Raw genomic sequence first — 22,061 nt, forward strand, 5'->3', positions numbered from 1 at the left:
GATTATTTTAGCTAAACAATGGAAGAAGTTAAAGTTGAAATCATTTCTAAAGAAAATATTAAACCTTCATCTCCCACACCCTCTCACTTAAAAACCTTCAAACACTCCTTTTTAGATCAACTTGTTCCTTTTCCTCATGCAACAATCATCCTATTCTACACCTCACAAAATCCCTTTGAATTTTCTGAGAGATTAGAGTTGCTTAAACAATCATTATCTGAAACACTAACACAATTCTACCCTTTTGCTGGAAAGATCAAAGATGATTTGTCCATTGATTGCAATGATGAAGGTGCTAACTTTGTAGTAGTCAAAGTGAATTGTTCTATTTCAAAGTTTCTAAAAAAGCCTGATTTGAATTCATTGAACAAGTTTATTCCAACTACTCCAAACTTTGAAAAAACAATGACAGGAGCTCATGTGATTAACATTCAAGTTAATATCTTTGATTGTGGTGGAATTGCAATTGGATTTCGCATTTCTCATAGGATCGCTGATGGTGATTCAATTGACACCTTCCTGAAGGCATGGACAGAAAGAGCCGGCTACAACTGCAATTCAGAACTTATGACAGAACCAAACTTTGCTACAAGTTCGCTGTTCCCTACAAGTACTTCACATTTCAGAAACTTGTCAAGGAAAACATGGGGTTCCATTTTTAGGAAAGAAAAATGGGTCACAAGGAGGTTTTTGTTCAAAAATTCAGCTATTGCTACCCTCAAGGCTCAAATAGTGGCAACATCTTCATCTGACCCATTGAAGAATCCTCCTAATACTCCTTCACGTGTTCAGACAGTTTCTGCATTGTTCTGGAAGTATTTCATGGCCGCATCCAAGGATCAATTTGGAACTCAAAGTCCTTCTATACTGATTAACACGGTGAACCTTCGCCGAAGAATGCCAGAGTCTCTACATCCTGAGAATTCTATAGGGAATTTTCTATGGTTGGCAACTTCAGAACACACGAGTGAGCATGAGCTGAATTTGAATGAGTTAGTGAATAAAGTGAAGAAGTCAATTGAAGAAGTTGATAAGGATTTTGTTGCAAGGTTGCAAAGTGAAGAGGAAGGGAGTTCAATCATGGAAAATGCTCTTAGGAAAATTAGCGGTGAAACATGGTCTGATAATAAGGGTGATAAGGCATTGGAAATATTAGCTATTAGTAGTTGGTGTAACTTTGGATTCTATGATGCTGATTTTGGATGGGGAAAACCTATGTGGGTGAGTAGTATTGGTATAGAAAGTATTTCAGTGTTAACGAATATGTTAATCTTGGTTGATACTAAGTTCAAAGATGGTATAGAAGCTTGGATTACCTTGGATGAAGAGAAAATGAAGCTTTTGATGTCAAGCACTGAATTACTCACTTATGCAACTCTTGATCCAAGTCCTTTGACAGGGTCTAACTCAGGCTTTCAGGCTTGAATTGATTCATTCTCTTCTTTATCATTAGCCACATCTTATTCATAATGGAAGAGAATGAATTGATTAAGTAATAAAAAAATACGTATGTACTAAGGAGAAATTACTATCGTGTGTTTCATGTTTTAATCAAAGCTTCTTGTAATTCTCACAATAAGGTGGGGTAATGATTATTAAGCTCCATCTATTATATAGTTAAAAAAATGAATCAAGTTGATGCTTTAATTAAGTAGTGTTTTTGGTTTGGTTTGTAAGTTCTTCGTACTTCGGATATTTTGAGATTTTGAATACTTCTTTTTCTTAAATTGATGTTAAAAAAAAAAAAAAGTGAATATAAGAAATTTGTGTTCATACAATTAAGAAGAGAAGTTAATAACATATCTTATATATAGTAGTCAAAAGAGCTTGTAATTTCTATGGTAGCAAAACTATGAGACAGACTTCATAGATATTATTGTAGATATTGTCTCTTTTAAGAAAATTATTGAAAAAGGCCCTTCTCCATGAATTTCTTGGTCATTTGCTCACATATGTTCACGCATCCTTACTGAGTTTTTCTATTTTTTTTCATCCCTTCAATGAATATTGCTTGGGTAGTAGACCTTGTTCACTCCCATAACAACTCTCTAAGTTCATTGTTTTTTCATTACTTGTTGAAATTCCTCCATAAATACCACACACTTCCCGAATTATAGGAATGAGGTCCAGAAAATAAAATGAAAAAAAAAAAAAAAAAAGCTTAGCTAAAAGTTTTCTCCTAGACCTTAATGTGATCCCCAAAGTTGCATATATAAATTTAAAATAGACCCTAAAATTATATAAGAGACAACAAATTGATTCCTGTTCAGTGTAAACAAATAGTTGAGATAGTCCCTATGACACTCCTCTTATTAGAAACAAAGAATAACATTGCAGCAGTATAAAGGCTAGAAGAACAAGAACAATAAATAATTTTAATGCACATCTCAAAGGTAAAGAATGAATAACAAAAACATCAAATGTAAGGTTTAAGTCGATGAACAACTACAAAAAATCGCAAGATCTAATTAACAACCACCAAAACTAATGATAAGTAACAACTACAATTGTTACTGTTCATACATTGACCCGACGCTAAAGCTCAGGTCCAAATGAAAGGCCCAATTTAAAGGATTGCGCCTCACCCTATACCGACCTTCCCCTGAGAAGTCGGTTCTTGCCACGACTTGCTCTAAAGAAGTCGGGGACGAAGATTAGTTGGCAGATAAACACTCATTCAAATAAGTAACTGCCCCTAAAATCTCTTAACCCACTTCCAGGAGCCATATCCCAACTTCCCTAAGATAAAGGGACGGTTATTCCCCCTTTAATGGTGGAACTACTCCAACGGTGGTTATTAGTTCACCACTATAAATACACTGACACCCCTCAAGTATCTGTAAGTTCCAATACTCTCTAAACTTGCTTAGACCTTTGCTGATTTAGGCATCGGAGTGTCTTTGCAGGTACCACCCCCATTCTCTCACATACACAAGTTGGAAGGAAGCTCTCATACGCAAACCTGCTCGGAGACTTCCATCATCGAGCGATTGGGCCAACCCAATAAGTCCAACCCATTAATCTCCGGTTACCCATCGTAACATTGGTGCCGTTGCCGAGGACCCGAGAGATCATTCCATAATGACGGATAATTCACCAGAAGATGGTCATACGGCGTCCGACTCAGAGCAGGAAAATCTGGACACCGGAAATAATGACGCGGACCTGACCCTCCACCAGGAGGCCAACGACCAACACAGAGAAGGCACCTCGGGGCTAAAAAACCCAAAGGTAAACTCCTCGGAGGGACGCGGGTCAGGAAAGGAAGGGCCGCCCCATGCGACGGAAATAATGGGGTTGGTCCACGGTCACCAAGACCGTCTAGAACAGGAAATTGAACGACAACGAGAGGCGGAGAGAAAACTAAGGGAAGAAATAGAACGGCGAAAAGAGTTAGAAGAAAAACTCTTATAGCTAGAATCCTCCCTTAAAAGTCAGAACTTCCGCGGCGACCGAGAAGAATTGCCCTTGGGAGGAGAAGATCCGTTCAGCGAGGACATAATGAAGGCAAAAGTTCCAAGAAACTTCAAAAGCTCTGATATGAACCTCTATGATGGAACCACCGACCCAAAGCATCATTTAAGCAACTTCAAAAGTCGGATGTATCTGGCTGATGCTTCTGATGCTACTCGCTGCAAAGCTTTCCCGACCACTTTGTCAAAAGTAGCAATGAAGTGGTTCGATAGCCTTCCTCCGAGGTCGGTCACCAGTTTCGAGGACCTCTCACGAAAGTTTTTTATGAGATTCTCCATCCAGAAGGATAAAGTAAAACACGCACCAAGCCTCCTGGGAGTAAAACAGGAGGTCGGAGAACCTTTACGAGACTACATGAAAAGGTTCAACAAAGCGTGCTTGGAGATTCAAGACCTGCCCACAGAGGCAGTCATCATGGGGCTAGTAAATGGACTTAGAGAGGGTCCATTCTCCCATTCCATATCAAAAAGACACCCCACCTCCTTGAGCGATGTACAAGAGAGAGCAGAAAAGTACATCAACATGGAGGAGAACGCCAGATTACGGGAGCCGAGCTGGCGACAGTGGCACCCTCACTTAGCAAAAGAGAAAGAGAGGGAGCCCAAGAAAAAAGAGGAGGTCGGCCCCGACAGGCCAAGGAGATATCACTCCTATACTCCTCTAAAAGTTTTCATAGTAGACGTATATAGAGAAATCTATAATACTGAAAGATTGCCGCCCCCTAGACCCATCAAAAACAAAAAGGGAGGAAGCCACGGCGACTACTGCGAGTACCATAAGGTGTATGGCCACTCAACAAATGATTGCTACGACCTTAAAAATGTGATAGAAAGGTTGGCCAAGGAAGGCCGACTTGATAGATATCTCATAGAAAGGTCGGACAATCATGGAAAAAGAAAACGAGATGATGAGGACAGAAGAGACCCACCACCACAAACCCCCGATAGACACATACATATGATCTCTGGAGGATTTGCGGGAGGGGGATTCACTAAGTCATCTCGCAAAAGACACCTAAAGCAAGTTTACCAGGTCGGAGGCGAAGCGCCCGACCTCCCAACCATCTCTTTTACAAAAGAGGATGGGCAAGGAGTGATCCCTGGACATGACGATCCAGTGGTGATAACCATGATCCTGGCGAATGCCCACCTCCACAGAACCTTAGTAGACCAAGGAAGTTCAGCGAACATTCTTTTCAAGCCCGCGTTCGACAAACTAGGATTGGATGAAAAAGAATTAAGGGCTTACCCTGACACCCTGTACGGTTTGGGCGACACGCCAATAAAACCACTAGGATTCCTATCCCTCCACACGATCTTTGGAAGAGGGGAGAAATCCAAAACTCTAAGCGTAGACTTCATAGTCATCGATGTCGGGTCAGCATATAATGCCCTGATTGGCAGAGCTACCCTGAATCGGATCGGAGCGGTGGTATCTACCCCACACATTTGCATGAAATTTTCAACATATGCGGGAATAGCAACGATATGGGGAGACCAGAAATTGGCAAGGAAATGCTACAATAAAAGCCTCAACCTGAGGGGAAAGGGCAGGGAAGTTCACACTATAGAACTCGGCGGAGAAAGAGCCAAAGAAGAGCTGCGGCCGCAACCAGGGGAAAAAACTAAAGAAATACAAGTCGGCAAGGAGGAAGGAAAAAATACCAACATAGGAGCCAGCCTAGAGGAAAACTTAAAGCATAAGTTGACAAAGCTCCTACGAGATAACTCCGACCTCTTTGCCTGGAAGGCCTCTGATATGCCAGGGATAGACTCCGAGCTCATGTCCCACAAGCTCTCAGTGTACCCTGGGTCACGACCTGTCCAGCAGCGAAGGCGTAAGCTCGGTCCAGAACGAGCTCAAGCGGTGGAGGAGCAAGTACAAGCGCTCTTAGAAGCCGGCTTCATTAGAGAAGTTAAATATCCAACATGGCTAGCAAACGTGGTGGTAGTCAAAAAATAAAACGGCAAGTGGAGGATGTGTGTTGATTACACCGACCTGAATAAGGCGTGTCCTAGAGACCCATATCTCCTTCCAAGCATTGACACTTTAGTAGACTCCAGCTTAGGGTATCAATACTTGTCATTTATGGATGTCTACTCGGGATACAACCAAATCCCGATGTACAAGCCGGACCAAGAAAAGACATCATTCATCACGCCTAGAGCGAATTATTTCTACGTGGTCATGCCTTTTGGATTAAAAAATGCAGGGGCCACATACCAAAGGCTGATGAACAAGATATTTGCTCCACACCTCGGGAATCTAATGGAAGTCTACGTGGACGATATGCTGGTGAAAACTAAGGAAGAGACCGGCCTCTTGACAGACCTCTCGCAAGTTTTTAACACCATAAGGCTACATGGGATGAGGCTAAATCCCGCAAAATGTACCTTTGCGGTGGAGGCTGGAAAATTTCTAGGGTTTATGCTAACCCAAAGAGGGATCGAAACTAATCCCGACAAGTATAAAGCCATCCTAGAAATGAAAAGTCCAACTTGCTTAAGAGAGGTCCAAAAATTGAATGGCCGACTTGCAGCCCTCTCCAGGTTCTTGGCCGGATCAGCATTAAGATCCCTTCCACTGTTCTCTTTACTAGGAAAAGGATGCCAGTTTCAATGGACTCCAGAGTGCGAAGAAGCATTCCAAAGATTCAAAAGGTTCTTGAGCTAACCCCCAATCTTGACCCGACCTCTAATTGGGAAAGAGCTTGTCCTATATTTGTCCGTAGCAGACAAAGCTGTAGCATCAGCCCTGATACGAGAAGATGAGGCGGAACAGCATCCTGTATACTTCACCAGCAAAGTTATACAGGCCCTGAACTAAGGTACAATAAACTAGAGAAGTTTGCCTACTCCTTAGTAATAGCCTCACGAAGGCTACGGCCTTACTTCCAAGCTCACACAATAAGAGTCCAAACGAATCAACCCATGAAGCAAATCCTCCAAAAGACGGATGTTTCAGGGAGAATGGTACAATGGGCGATAGAGCTATTCGAGTTCGACTTGAAGTACGAGACCCGGACGGCAATTAAAGCCCAATGCCTCGTCGACTTCATAGCAGAATATGCAGGAGATCAGGAAGAAAAACCAACTACATGGGAACTATATGTGGATGGATCCTCAAACAAGACAGGAAGCGGTGCAGACATAATACTGGTCAATGAAGGAGGAACACAGCTAGAGGTTTCCCTCAAATTTGAATTCCCAGCCTCCAATAATCAGGCAGAGTATGAAGCCTTGATTGCAGGATTAAAGTTGGCAGAGGAAGTCGGTGCAACAAAAGTGATGATATTTAGCGACTCTCAGGTGGTGACCTCCTAAATAAATGGAGAGTATCAGGCCAAAGACCCAAATATGAGGAGATACTTGGACAAAACCTTGGAACATCTCGGGCGTTTTGAAGAAACCAAGATAAAGCACATAACTCGGGATCTCAACATCAGAGCAGACACCCCCTCCAGGTTAGCAAGTACCAAACCAGGAGGGAATAATAGAAGTTTGATCCAGAAAACTCTCCAAGAACCCTCTGTAGCTAAAATAGAGGCCAAACAAGATGTCCTTGAAGTTACCGGGTTGAACCTCGGGTAGATGAATCCCCTAGTTGAATACTTAAAATTTGACATCCTCCCCAAAGAGGAAAAAGAGGCCAAGAAAATCCAGAGGGAAGCACAATACTACACTCTGGTAAAAAATATCCTCTATAAAAGAGGAATATCAACACCATTGTTGAAGTGCGTTCCAACCTCAAGGATCACTGAAGTGCTAGAGGAGGTTCATAATGGGATTTTCGGAAACCATCTTGGAGCCAGGTCGCTAGCCAGAAAGGTAATCCGAGCTGGGTTCTACTGGCCGACCTTGCAAAAGGATGCCACAGAATTCGTGAAGAAGTGCCAGCCATGCCAAATGCACACAAATTTCCACGTGGCTCCCCCTGAGGAGCTCATCAGTATAACTTCTTCGTGGCCTTTTGCAAAATGGGGGATGGACCTATTAGGACCTTTTTCCCAAGCCCCAGGACAAGTAAAATACTTAATGGTGGGAATAGACTACTTCACAAAGTGGATAGAAGCAGAACCCTTAGCCACCATCACCGCACAAAGAAGCTGGAGGTTCCGCTACAAAAATATCATCACCAGGTACGGAGTAGCCAGTATGAAGATTAAACACCAATTCACCTCGGTAGAACACCCACAAGCAAATGGACAAGCCGAGGCAGTGAATAAAGTTATACTGGCAGGATTGAAGAAAAGATTACAGGATGCAAAGGGAGCTTGGGCTGAAGAGCTCTCCCAAGTATTATGGGCCTATCGGACAACATCTCAGTCTGCCACAGGGGAAACACCCTTCCGACTTACCTATGGCGTGGAAGCCATGATACCAGTGGAAATCAACGAACAAAGTCCAAGGGTAATCCTCTACGATGAGGTCGAGAGCACGCGAGGGCACAAAGAAGAACTCGAACTGCTCCCTGAAATCCGAGAACAAGCCCAGATAAGAGAAGCAGCATTAAAGCAAAGGATGACTACAAGGTACAACAAAAAATTCATTCGAAGAAGCTTTGCCCCAAATGACTTAATCCTAATCAGGAACGACATTGGAGTCAATAAATCAGGGGAAGGAAAGCTCGCTGCTAATTGGAAGGGAACATACAAAGTTAGCGAAGTCCTAGGAAAAGGCTATTATAAGGTGACCAACTTAAACGGCGCCGAGCTACCTAGGTCATGGTATGACTGTAATATGAAAAGGTACTATAGTTAAACTCCACTCCCTGATGTACTCTTTTCCCAACTTCACGGTTTTTTTCCCAAAAGAAAGGGTTTTTCCTGGAAGGGGGTTTTTAACGAGGCATCAAAGTGGAGGCTAAGGGATTACAAATTGTCAGAAACCCTTAGCAGCAACAAAGTACCTTTACAAATAAATAAAGATCTTTCCACAATATCTCTTATAAATTCTATCTCTTATAAATTCCTTCTCGCTTTTTCTTTCTTTCTACGAAACGTGCCGACTTAAGCTCGACAAAGCGTGAAAATCCCATGAACCGACCTAGATGGTCGTCAGGATAAAACGACGAGGTACAAGTTGGTGTAAAGAGGTTATAAAAGTAGATCGTGCCAAACTCGGAAATCATTCGACCTGCAAGTCGAAAAAACCGAGAAGCAAAGAAATGTATCGCAAAAATAACCTAACTCATAAAAACTCAATAGAGAAATTGAGCACCAGGAATACCAAAAAGAGACAAGAAAACCTATTGAAAATACCAAGGCAAAGGCTGTCCCAAGTCCTCAAGAAAAATTTAAGAAAAACTGAGAAGAAAGGATAGTCAGCCAAGGAAAAGGTTTTTTCCAAAGGAAAGATCAAAAAGGTTTTTCAAAACCTAAAACAGGAAGGCATGCACACAACAGACAACGAAAGATAACCTAAACCCTTATCCAAAAAAGGGTATTTTTAATATTTTGTTTACGACCATAAAAGGCCAAGAAAATGTCAGCAAAATATCACCACAGCATAAAAATAAATAGTTTAAAAAAGGGGAGACCCACAGGCCAGGCCCCCATATAGCCACAATAAATCTTTAGTTAGGAAGGACGTCACCACCAGAGCCAGGAAGAGTAGTCGGAGCATCACCAAAGACAGGAAGAGTAGTCGGAGCACCATCAGGACCAGGAAGAGAGGTCGGAGTCATATCCATGGAAGACGGAGCGGGAGTCGCAGGAGCCTTCGAAGAACTCGGGGCATCTTTCGGTCGGGGAGGGGACTCCATGATCCTTTGCCCCCGAGTCTTCAACTCGGATTCGGAAATAGGTCGGGGAGGAGAAACGATGTCCCCGTCAACCACTATCTTATCCGGATCCAAAGGAGAGAGATCCAGGTCGGGAGCAAAAACCCCGACCTGTTCTTTGAAGATCTTCCATGCCTCTTCGGCCCCGTCAGCAATGGAGTCCTCCAGATCCGCATAGGCATCCCGAGATCTCACCAAATCCTTCTTCACATCCACAAGGTCCTCGAACAAGCTCGTATAACTTTCCTCCACCTTCAACCTTAGGCCCTCCGCCATGGAGCACTGGGCCCGCAACTTCTTCTCCCTCTCCTAGAGGCCATCCCTCTCCTCCTTCAACTTGGCGACCTCCTCCTTCAGCATCTTCTCCCCTTCTTGATATAAGAGAATTCTCCCCTCCAGCTCCTCAACCCTCAGGGACGAACCCAAAGAGCTAAGGGGAGTCTTCTCAAAAATATCCAGAAGCTTAGTGCACATCCCCGCCGCCCTGACACTCCCCTGAACCAGAACATTAAGGTGATTCCGAACGGAAGCATCATCCATACTTATACGAGTATGAGGATAGATGTGCTTTCGAACAAACTGAGGCGCATCCGCCTTGGCCTCACCTTCAAAAGAAGAGCTAGACTCTAAAGTATTGCGCTTCTTCTTTTCTGGCTCAGGGGAAGGTCGGGGAGGAGGGAACGACAGAGAAGAGGCTGAGGAGGAGATGACGATAGGTTGGGTGGGGGTCCCCAAGTTGTGAGAAGAGGGAGGAGGGGTAGGAAGGGAAGGACCAGCTACCCTGACGCTGCCAACTCTGGCGCGGGACCTCGCCTTGGCCTCCTGAACTCTCTGGTAAGACTCCCTGGAATTCTTCTTCGCCATCTCTGCAAAAACAATTAGGGAGCCAAAGTCAGTAAAACAAGTCAGAGAAAACAACTCGGGTGACCATCAGGTCGGAAAACATGACAAATAAATAAAAAGCTACCTAGTTGAGCCTGGACAAAGGTCGGAGACCCCTGGAGAAACTTTTTTGTGTCCAGGTAAGGGGCTCTCCCCCATACTTCTCGGAGGAACCCCACAACAGCTGCCTCTACCTCATCCAAATCATCCAAACTATATTTTTCATAAGGAGAGGCCTCTAGCCAGTACAGGGGAAAGCCGAGAAGAATTCTCATCCAGGAAAAAGGGGTGGTAACCCTCTACAGCTTGAACTTTGAAAAAGAAATTTTTGAAGTCATGGAAGGACTCGTCAAAAAGATTGATGACCCTCCGACCTTGAATAGCTCAGAAAGACACCCACTGTTGTTTATTATTTTGCCCACTGAAGGGCTTAGTCATGTGAAATAGATAAAAGAAAATCCTCAGAGAAGTCGAAAACTCTAAAGCCTGACTGATAAGCTGATAAACTTTCAAAAAACCCCAAGAATTGGGGTGAAGCTGAGTAGGAGCAACTCGGCAGTGATGCAAAACAGAAACCTCAAAAGCAGAAAAGGGCAGAAGCACCCCCAGTCAAGTGAAAAACTCTCATACATAAAAAAGAAAGGGGGGTCCTCATCAGAAGCCCTCCCGAAGCAAACCCGGTCTTCCGGACCCGAGGCAACCAACTCATACTTCGGCTTATCCTCATCAGAAGCACAAATTCTATGGCGGGTGCGAAGGTTGGTGATGAAGTTAGTATCTACAAAAGGTTCTTCCCCCAGAACCGTGACATCACCCATTGAGCAAGGGTTTCTACAGAAGACATTTTTTCCTAGAAAGGGATAGCGAAACCTACAAAGGTAAAAGAAAAAAGATAAAAAAAAAAGGTCTCTAAGGGGCCTGGAATCAAACAGAGTCACTAGGAGCCTACGAGCCAACCCTCCTCTCTAAAATAAAAACATGCAAATAAAAGCACTTCGCAAAAAGAGAATAGAGAAAAGCTAACCTTTGCTTGAAAAAGGATAGGGGCATTAGAGAGTTCAGAGAGAGAGGAATTCCTCCAAACAAGAGCTTCTTTCGAACAGAGGAGACGAAGTGCAAAAGTTTTTAGAAATGAAACAAGGAAAGAGAGGGAAAGTATTTATAAAATATTAGGGGCATAATGGTAAAAACGGAGGCCGTCATATAAAGAGAGGCACCGTTCCCAATGTAACTGATCCCCGCGTATGAATACGCAAATTCCTAACAGACGCGACGTTTTTATTAGACGCGACTGTTGAGAATTTTTAAACACGTCGATTCTAAAAATCCATGTCGGTTCCTTATCAGGTCGGCTACGCTCCCGAGTTAAAATACTCGACCCCAACTCTTAAAAGAAATTGGGCTCGAGTAGGGGCACTGTTCATACCCTGACCCGACGCTAAGGCCCAGGTCCAAATGAAAGGCCCAATCCAAAGGATTGCGCCTCACCCTACACCGACATTCCCCTGAGAAGTCGGTTCTTGCCACGACTTGCTTTAAAGAAGTCGGAGACGAAGATTAGTTGGCAGATAAACACTCATTCAAATAAGTAACTGCCCCTAAAATCTCTCAACCCACTTCCAGGAGCCATATCCCAACTTTCCTAAGATAAAGGGACGGTTATTCCCCCTTTAATGGTGGAACTACTCCAACGGTGGTTATTGGTTCACCACTATAAATACACTGACACCCCTTAGGTATCTCTAAGTTCCAATACTCTCTAAACTTGCTTAGACCCTTGCTAATTTAGGCATCGGAGTGTCTTTGCAAGTACCACCCCCCATTCTCTCACATACACAAGTTGGAAGGAAGCTCCCATACACAAACCTGCTCGGAGACTTCCATCATCGAGCGATTGGGCCAACCCAATAAGTCCAACCCATTAATCTCTAGTTACCCATCGTAACAGTTACAATAGCTAATTATAGATTAACAGATTAATATGTTAATAAACAACTACAAAGAAACACAATAGCTAATTAACAACTACCAAAACTAATGCTTAAGTAAAAACTACAATTATCACAATATCTAATTATGGATTAACAGATTCATCATAGTAGGTCAGTTAACATGTTAATAAACAACTACAAGAAATCACGATAGCTAATTAACAACTATCAAAACTAATGTAAGTAACAACTACAATTATCACAATAGCTAATTATAGATCAATACATTTATCATAAGTCAATTAACATGTTAATTAACAACCACAGTAGACTATGTTTAATTAACATAATAACAATTAACAACAATACATTTTGCATGTCTAAGATAAAAACACCAATCATACTCTTTATAATGATCCAAGTCTTCATGAAGCAGTTTTAAGAACCATTTTTAGTTGTTCTTGTTTTCAATAGAAATAATTGCATAAGCAATCACATAAATGTGATTGTTTGCATCTTGACCAGTAGTAGATAGGATTTGACCACCATACTACGCTTTTAAAAATGCTCCATCTAAATTTATAAGTGGTCTGCAATCAGTCTTGAACTCTCTTTTTCATTCTTCCCGACAAATGTATTTCTTCTCAAATATTGGATTTTCATCAAAATTGGGATGAAGTAGGACACCAATGTGGATAGTAGAGCTAGGATTACTCTTAATCAATGTCAATATGTAATCCCTAATCATTCTATATTGGACAGCAGCATCACTATAAACTATGGGTCTTGCGTTCCCTAGAGCCCTTGTTAGTGAGGACTTGTTCAAGTCCAAGTCACATTTTCTCTTGAAATACTGTGCAGTCTCAAAATGCTTAAGATTAGAATATTTTTTCAGTTTTTTCACCAATTTGCAAGCCAGTCACTTTCTATTAGCCAATTTATTCTTAGTCTCCCTTGGACAGCGACGGACCTACACTTACAAAGGAGGGGGCATTTGCCCCACAATTTTTTTTTAAAAAATTAATACTTATATATATACCACTTGTTATATTATGTTTGTCCCAAAATAAAATATAAATAACTCTTTTGTGTTTTACGTTAAAAAAATATTTTATTAAACTTAACACATAATAATAATTATATTGTTAAATTTAATTTAGTATAAAAAAATAAATAAATAAATTCAAAAAATAGTGATAATAACTTCATTATATAAGCTAATTAATTAATAATTAAATTGAGACTTGATTTTCTAATTAAATACAATTTAAATTATTAGTAATTTTTTAAAAATTATTCAAGATAGAAAAACATATTATCTATATATTAATATATTGTAATTATTTTGATTAAAAAAATTATTTATACCATAAAGACTATAATAAGTAAACTTGATCATTAAATATGAGATATTAAAAAGTAAAATATTGTTTAAGAACATATATGAAAAAATGATATTTAGTAATGTTAAAAATAAAAAATACCCGTTATAATTTTTTTTTGTTATTTTGAATATTATACTATGTGTATGAAATTATATTTTTATTATTTTAAATATTATAATAATTGATTGTGTGTATATGTCTAGTTCTTATCAATATGTATAGATAGTTATAACTTAAAATTTTAAATATAACTAACCAATTTGGATTGGTCAAGTGATCGGTTTAGTCGTTCCCTTAAGTAAGTATTGGAGGTTTGAATTATGTCTCATATGTGTAGCAACTCATTGCCGGCCAATTGCAGACTCTTAAATGAAATTTAAATTTAGGACGGATTAGTTCTTAACTTGTTGGGTATTACGGGAAGTAAAAAAAAATATCTATACCTAAATTTTATTATATTTTTGCCCCCACTACTAAATTTTTCTGGGTCCGTCACTGCCCTTGGGCATATGTGATCATCCATGAAGGTCTTGATCTGCCAGTAATTGCCCTCAATGTTTCCGAAAACATACACAACCTAACCACATTCCTCCACCTTACACACATCTCTCATCCTGACACTATCATTCTTTTTAAACCAGATTTGTCTTCTCTCTTGAATACAATACTCACGCACAACCTTCTTGAACTCCATCTTCGTATTAAATTTCATTCATATCTCAAGTTTCAGATACCCAAACCTTTCTCCCTTTTTGAACGCTAGGAAGACCTCATCTAAATTAACCTTATCCAACTCATTCTCAGAGTTCGGAGAAGTCTTCATTTCCTCCAAATGCCATGAGTCTCTACCATCAAATGCATCATAAGCTCCATCTCGAGCATCAGAATATGGTGCAATATCATCAAAAAATAATTCATCATCTTTAAAGCCGAGTCTACACACACTATACCATCATCCTCAACCATAATTGTTCCCCTCTCTTGCATTAGCTTGGAAGCTGTTGCAGTCCTCAACTTAACTTGAGGGATCTTTCCTATTGATTTTTTCACAACCACTTCTTCCTCTTCACTAGAATCTTCGCCATATCTAGGCTTATATAGTTCATCCACCACACTATCATAACTTTCATTATTATCTGATGATTTATTTAAACTAGACAATGTCACTGTCATAGTTTCAGGCCCTTTTTCTTTAGTAGATGATTTTCTAAAAGTATCATTAGCAGCTACTCTTGTTAAAGGCATCCTAGCATGTGTTGCTGCAATTTTGTCTCTGAGAGCCTTTTTTTTTGGTGGATCACACTTCTCAGACATTGTAGATTTGAGCTTGGTTATAGATTTTGCAGTGGGTTGGACCTTTGTTTTTGGTGATAAATTGGGCTTACTACTAACTTTTGCAATGAATTGGGTCTTTTTTTTTTACCTGGATTGAATTTACTATTTGGCTTTATTGTGTGGCTTACTAGTTGTTAATTAGCTATTGTGTTTCTTTGTAGTTTTTATTAACATATTAATTGACTTATGATGAATCTGTTAATCCATAATTAGCTATTGTAACTGTTACGATGGGTAACTGGAGATTAATGGGCTAGACTTATTGGGTAAGTCGGAAGGGTGTTTCCCCTGTGGCAGACTGAGATGTTGTCCGATAGGCCCATAATACTTGGGAGAGCTCTTCAGCCCAAGCTCCCTTTGCATCCTGTAATCTTTTCTTCAATCCTGCCAGTATAACTTTATTCACTGCCTCGGCTTGTCCATTTGCTTGTGGGTGTTCTACCGAGGTGAATTGGTGTTTAATCTTCATACTGGCTACTCGGCTTTTGAAGGTTGAGTCAGTGAATTGAGTTCCATTATCTGTATGTTCCCTTCCAATTAGCAGCGAGCTTTCCTTCCCCTGATTTATTGACTCCAATGTCGTTCCTGATTAGGATTAAGTCATTTGGGGCAAAGCTTCTTCGAATGAATTTTTTGTTGTACCTTGTAGTCATCCTTTGCTTTAATGCTGCTTCTCTTATCTGGGCTTGTTCTCGGATTTCAGGGAGCAGTTCGAGTTCTTCTTTGTGCCCTCGCGTGCTCTCGACCTCATCGTAGAGGATTACCCTTGGACTTTGTTCGTTGATTTCCACTGGTATCATGGCTTCCACGCCATAGGTAAGTCGGAAGGGTGTTTCCCCTGTGGCAGACTGAGATGTTGTCCGATAGGCCCATAATACTTGGGAGAGCTCTTCAGCCCAAGCTCCCTTTGCATCCTGTAATCTTTTCTTCAATCCTGCCAGTATAACTTTATTCACTGCCTCGGCTTGTCCATTTGCTTGTGGGTGTTCTACCGAGGTGAATTGGTGTTTAATCTTCATACTGGCTACTCGGCTTTTGAAGGTTGAGTCAGTGAATTGAGTTCCATTATCTGTGGTGATGGAGTGAGGTCAAGGCGAGGTCCCGCGCCAGAGTTGGTGGCGCCTGATGCGTGAGCATCTTTCCTATCTTTTCCTAGTGAATTTGCATCTAATTTGTTGATTTTAATTAAGAATTAATTATATTTTAGCCACTATGGATGCTATTTTGAGTTTTGTGCAATTTTATTTAATTTAGGTAGCATTCAGATGGATTTAATGAAGTTTCTGCAGAGAAAGAGAAGAAGCCAAGGAGATGACCAGCGAATACCGACGCAGACGCATGGCTCATGCGACCGCGCGGAATGGAGGAAATTGAAATGACGCGATCGCGTGCCTGACGCGAATGCGTGGACTGGAATCTACACAAATGACGCGAACGCGTGGACGACACGGACGCGTCACATGAGCGATCTGCAGAATTGACAGAAAACGCTGAGGGTAATTTCTGGGCTGTTTTAACTCAGTTTTCAGCCCAGAAAACACAGATTAGAAGCTGCAGAATGGACAAATCAAGTGGTCCCCACCCATCAGTTGAAGACTTGTTAATTAATTCGAATTTAAATTCAAATCTTAAATTAGGAAAAGATATTATTTTAAGTTTAATTTTAAATATTAGATTTTAAATTTATTAGGATTGGTTATAAAAAGGGGATCTGATGCCATCAGATTGGAACGGAGTACATTTTACCTGAATCCTTATTTTTCCCTCTCAATCATGAGCAACTAATCCTCCATTGTTAAGGTTAGGAGCTCTGTCTATTTCTATGGATTAATTTTATTGCTTTTTCTATTTTAATTTATGCATGGATTTATAATTTAAGAATTGTTTTCACTCTTTATCTTATGAATTTGGGTGGAACGGAAGTATGACCCTCTTTCTATTTGAGTTCTTGTATAACTTGGAAAAGCTCTTTACTTGAACAACAGCTTGAAAACATATTCTCCTAAATTTTAATTATTTGGATCTAACGGGATACGTGACATATAATCCTTTTATTTTTGGATAATTAGAGTTTTTGTGGCATATAAACTGGAATTTAATCATCACCCTCTAATTGGAATTAATTGACCAAGGAATTGGCTGTTGATGAATTTTAGAGGAGACTAGAAAGGTCTAAGGAATTAGGGTCTAGTCACATATAGTTTGCCATAAATTAAATCCTACATAATTAAAATAGTTAGTAAGGAAAGTTAATCCGGAAAAATAGATAACTCTGAAGCCTTAACTGTTTTCTCCCATATTTTATTTTCAATTTATTTACGTGCCTGTCTTTGATATTCTTAGTTACTGTTTAATGCTTTTTGAACATCAACACTCTTTTCTGTTTGTCTAACTAATCCTATCAAACGCTATTGTTGCTTAATCCATCAATCCTCGTGGGATCGACTCTTACTCACCTAAGGTATTACTTGGTACGACCCGATGCACTTGCCGGTAAGTTGACGGCAATTAAGGTATTTCTGTTCGGTGCACTTGCTATGATCTCCTGATCTCCTGCATATTCTGCTATGAAGTCGGTGAGGCATTGGGCTTTAATTGTCGTTCGGGTCTCGTACTTCAAGTCGAACTCGAATAGCTCTATCGCCCATTGTACCATTCTCCCTGCAACATCCGTCTTTTGGAGGATTTGCTTCATGGGTTGATTCGTTTGGACTCTAATTGTGTGAGCTTGGAAGTAAGGCCGTAGCCTTCGTGAGGCTATTACTAAGGAGTAGGCAAACTTCTCTAGTTTATTGTACCTTAGTTCAGGGCCTTGTATAACTTTGCTGGTGAAGTATACAGGATGTTGTTCCGCCTCATCTTCTCGTATCAGGGCTGATACTACAACTTTGTCTGCTACGGACAAATATAGGACGAGCTCTTCCCCAATTAGAGGTCGGGTCAAGATTGGGGGTTGGCTCAAGAACCTTTTGAATCCTAGGAATGCTTCTTCGCACTCTGGAGTCCATTCGAACTGGCATCCTTTTCGTAGTAGAGAGAACAGTGGAAGGGATCTTAATGCTGATCCGGCCAAGAACCTGGAGAGGGCTGCAAGTCGGCCATTCAATTTTTGGACCTCTCTTAAGCAAGTTGGACTTTTCATTTCTAGGATGGCTTTGCACTTGTCGGGATTAGTTTCGATCCCTCTTTGGGTTAGCATAAACCTTAGAAATTTTCCAGCCTCCACCGCGAAGGTATATTTTGCGAGATTTAGCCTCATCCCATGTAGCCTTATGGTGTTAAAAACTTGCGAGAGGTCTGTCAAGAGGCCGGTCTCTTCCTTAGTTTTTACCAGCATATCGTCCACGTAGACTTCCATTAGATTCCCGAGGTGTTGAGCAAATACCTTGTTCATCAGCCTTTAGTATGTGGCCCCTGCGTTTTTTAATCCAAAAGGCATGACCACGTAGCAATAATTCACTCTAGGCGTGATGAATGATGTCTTTTCTTGGTCCGGCTTGTACATCGGGATTTAGTTGTATCCCGAGTAGGCATCCATAAACGACAAGTATTGATACCCTGAGCTGGAGTCTACTAAAATGTCAATGCTTGGAAGGGGATATGGGTCTTTAGGACACGCCTTATTTAGGTCGGTGTAATCAACACACATCCTCCACTTGCCGTTTTGTTTTTTGACTACCACCATGTTTGCTAGCCATGTTGGATATTTGACTTCTCTAATGAAGCCGGCTTCCAAGAGTGCTTGTACTTGCTCCTCCACCGCTTGAGCTCGTTCTAGACCGAGCTTACGCCTTCGCTGCTGGACAGGTCGTGACCCAGGGTACACTGAGAGCTTGTGGGACATGAGCTCGGAGTCTATCCCTGGCATGTCGGAGGCCTTCCAAGCAAAGAGGTCGGAGTTATCTCGTAGGAGCTTTGTCAACTTATGCTTTAAGTTTTCCTCTAGGCTGACTCCTATGTTGGTATTTTTTCCTTCCTCCTTGCCGACCTGTATTTCTTCAGTTTTTTCCCCTGGTTGCGGCCGCAGCTCTTCTTTGGCTCTTACTCCGCCGAGTTCTATAGTGTGAACTTCCCTGCCCTTTTCCCTCAGGTTGAGGCTTTCATTGTAGCATTTCCTTGCCAATTTCTGGTCTCCCCGTATCGTTGCTATTCCCGCATATATTGCAAATTTCATACAAAGGTGGGGGGTAGATACCACCGCTCCGAGCCGATTCAGGGTAGCTCTGCCAATCAGGGCATTATATGCTGACTCGACATCGATGACTATGAAGTCTACGCTCAGAGTTTTGGATTTCTCCCCTCTTCCAAAGATCGTGTGGAGGGATAGGAATCCCAGTGGTTTTATTGGCGTGTCGCCCAAACCGTACAGGGTGTCAGGGTAAGCCCTTAATTCTTTTTCATCCAATCCTAGTTTGTCGAACGCGGGCTTGAAAAGAATGTCCGCTGAACTTCCTTGGTCTACTAAGGATATGTGGAGGTGGGCATTCACCAGGATCATGGTTATCATCGCTGGATCGTCATGTCCAAGGATCACTCCTTGCCCATCCTCTTTTGTAAAAGAGATGGTTGGGAGGTCGGGCGCTTCGCCTCCGACCTGGTAAACTTGCTTTAGGTGTCTTTTGCGAGATGACTTAGTGAGTCCCCCTCCCGCAAATCCTCCAGAGATCATATGTATGTGTCTCTCGGGGATTTGTGGTGGTGGGTCTCTTCTGTCCTCATCATCTCGTTTTCTTTTTTCATGATTGTCCGACCTTTCTATGAGATATCTATCAAGTCGGCCTTCCCTGGCCAACCTTTCTATCACATTTTTAAGGTCGTAGCAATCATTTGTTGAGTGGCCATACACCTTATGGTACTCGCAGTAGTCGCCGTGGCTTCCTCCCTTTTTGTTTTTGATGGGTCTAGGGGGCGGCAATCTTTCAGTATTATAGATTTCTCTATATACGTCTACTATGAAAACTTTTAGAGGAGTATAGGAGTGATATCTCCTCGGCCTGTCAGGGCCGACCTCCTCTTTTTTCTTGGGCTCCCTCTCTTTCTCTTTTGCTAAGTGAGGGTGCCACTGTCGCCAGCTCGGCTCCCGTAATCTGGCGTTCTCCTCCATGTTGATGTACTTTTCTGCTCTCTCTTGTACATCGCTCAAGGAGGTGGGGTGTCTTTTTGATATGGACTGGGAGAATGGACCCTCTCTAAGTCCATTTACTAGCCCCATAATGACTGCCTCTGTGGGCAGGTCTTGAATCTCCAAGCACGCTTTGTTGAACCTTTTCATGTAGTCTCGTAAAGGTTCTCTGACCTCCTGTTTTACTCCCAGGAGGCTTGGTGCGTGTTTTACTTTATCCTTCTGGATGGAGAATCTCATCAAAAACTTTCGTGAGAGGTCCTCGAAACTGGTGACCGACCTCGGAGGAAGGCTATCGAACCACTTCATTGCTACTTTTGACAAAGTGGTCGGGAAAGCTTTGCAGCGAATAGCATCAGAAGCATCAGCTAGATACATCCGACTTTTGAAGTTGCTTAAATGATGCTTTTAAAATACTTTTTTTCGAATTTTAACATGTCAGCATCTAGAATTTGAACCTAAAATAATTAATTAGTTGTGTAGGTACAAACCCTTGTAAGCTAAGCTATATGTTCATTGGTAAATCACATTTATAAATTTATGTGAAACACCATTAACTCGTTTCTGTGAATTAATACGGTGTCGCGGAGTTAGCAATGCATGTTAGGCATGGGAGAATAATTTTTAAGTTTCATACCTTCTAAATTAAACTCATTCATTGGGAAGAATGGCGAGTTTTAACTATTATTAAGTTTAAGTTAGATTATTCGGTACCTAGTTATAAAGTCTAGATAAACTATGGTCCTCACTTTTAATTAAAAAATAAATAAATTATAAAAAATAAAATATTATTAAAAATATATAATAAATAAAAAATACAAAAAATATTAAAATATATACTAAAACATAATTTTATTTATTAATATTAAAATATCATAAAATTAATATTATTTAATCATTAACATATGATATCTATATGAAAATGATATAAAGATTATAATAATAACACTTAAAGATAAGACGTTATTGAATTATGAAAGTTTATTTATATAACCTAAATTCTTGAGATATTAATAGTTAATAAATTTAGAAAAATATTTTAAAGTGAAAAAAAAAATCTATATTTTCTTGGGACAATTGCTAATTGCTTGTGATAGCATAACATATTTTAACTATAAACTTATTTAATTTTATGCAACATTACAATTGAATTTTAAAATTTTTAAAAAAAATTATGAACAAAACATTTGAATTTGCTAAGAAAAAAATATTGTAAAGTATTAAGAGCTTTATATTTTTGTAAATCACATCTGCATCAATTTTGTGGTTGACTAAACATTTGACTTTATAGATGACTTGGTTTGCATTGTATACAAATTTTAAAATGTTGTCTTCATATGTATTTGCACAAATATTTTCAATTATTTACATAAAATTTTTTTATGTTAAATGAGAGTTCTCCTATCTTTTCAAATAATGCTAGTTTATTCTCTTCTTTATTATTAAAGAATGATCATAGAATATATGATACCAATAATTAAATTAAATTAATGTCTTGCATAGTCAAAAATAAATATAAATTTATTTATTTTAATTTTAATTTTTTGAAAAAAGTGCCTTTTAAAATTAATTTATAATTTATTTGTTTTAAAATATATATAAAATTTGTTTATAAATAATTAAATTTGAGATAAATACACCAAAAATATTAAAAATTAAAATTTATTAATTTAGAAATAATTATATATAAATAATTCAAAAAAATTATTTTAAAATTTTTAATTTTTTTAAAAAATATTTTGAGATTTTTTAAATTTTTAAAAAATTATTTTATATGCTTTGTCCATATCACACATGTGCACAAGTTAATGTTTCACGTCAAAAATTATTGTTAGTAACTAACAAACGAAAGAGACTATATTATTTAATAAAAATAAATATTAAAAATTATTTTGTGTATTTTAAAATTTAAAAGATTAAAATATCCAATTTTAAATTGTTACTGATTTGAATAATTATTCGATTATTTTTCACACACTTCTCTCTTTATCAAAATACAATGTATGGTTTAGATTGATTTTGGTTTAGTTGACAAATAAGGTTTGGCTTTGCATAAAACAGCATTTTCCCTAACCATATGGCAAATGGCAGGTTACCATGAAGCTATTATCATCACTTCTTATTAGACTAACATGTGTTTAGGGCATCACT

At 39.8% G+C, this 22,061-nt stretch overlaps 1 protein-coding gene and 1 pseudogene across 1 annotated transcript; one reads left to right on the top strand and one right to left on the bottom strand.

Annotated features, from left to right (window-relative positions):
• On the top strand, positions 1 to 1,430 carry LOC107626540 (epi-neemfruitin B 7-O-acetyltransferse L7AT pseudogene; annotated as a pseudogene).
• A 16,678-nt stretch (positions 1,431 to 18,108) lies between these two features.
• Positions 18,109 to 19,295, bottom strand: LOC107626541 (uncharacterized). The gene is made up of 3 exons (XM_016329443.1): positions 18,777 to 19,295; positions 18,346 to 18,584; positions 18,109 to 18,202 (listed from the first exon to the last, which is right to left on the bottom strand). Exons 1-3 carry the CDS (start codon positions 19,293 to 19,295, stop codon positions 18,109 to 18,111), a joined length of 852 nt encoding a protein of 283 aa, XP_016184929.1.
• Between the last annotated feature and the right edge of the window lie 2,766 nt (positions 19,296 to 22,061).

This window comes from Arachis ipaensis, chromosome B2 (assembly GCF_059453495.1).
Source record: "Arachis ipaensis isolate K30076 ecotype BB chromosome B2, ASM5945349v1, whole genome shotgun sequence".
NCBI lineage: Eukaryota > Viridiplantae > Streptophyta > Magnoliopsida > Fabales > Fabaceae > Arachis > Arachis ipaensis.

Coding starts and splice junctions, on each gene's coding strand:
- LOC107626541 (XM_016329443.1), bottom strand. CDS start 19,295: ATGATAACCATGATCCTGGTGAATGCCCACCTCCACATATCCTTAGTA. Junction 18,585..18,776: donor AAAAAACTGAAGAAATACAG/GTCGGCAAGGAG, acceptor CCTGTCCAGCAG/CGAAGGCGTAAGCTCGGTCT. Junction 18,203..18,345: donor TTAGTAGACTCCAGCTCAGG/GTATCAATACTT, acceptor TAAAAAACGCAG/GGGCCACATACTAAAGGCTG.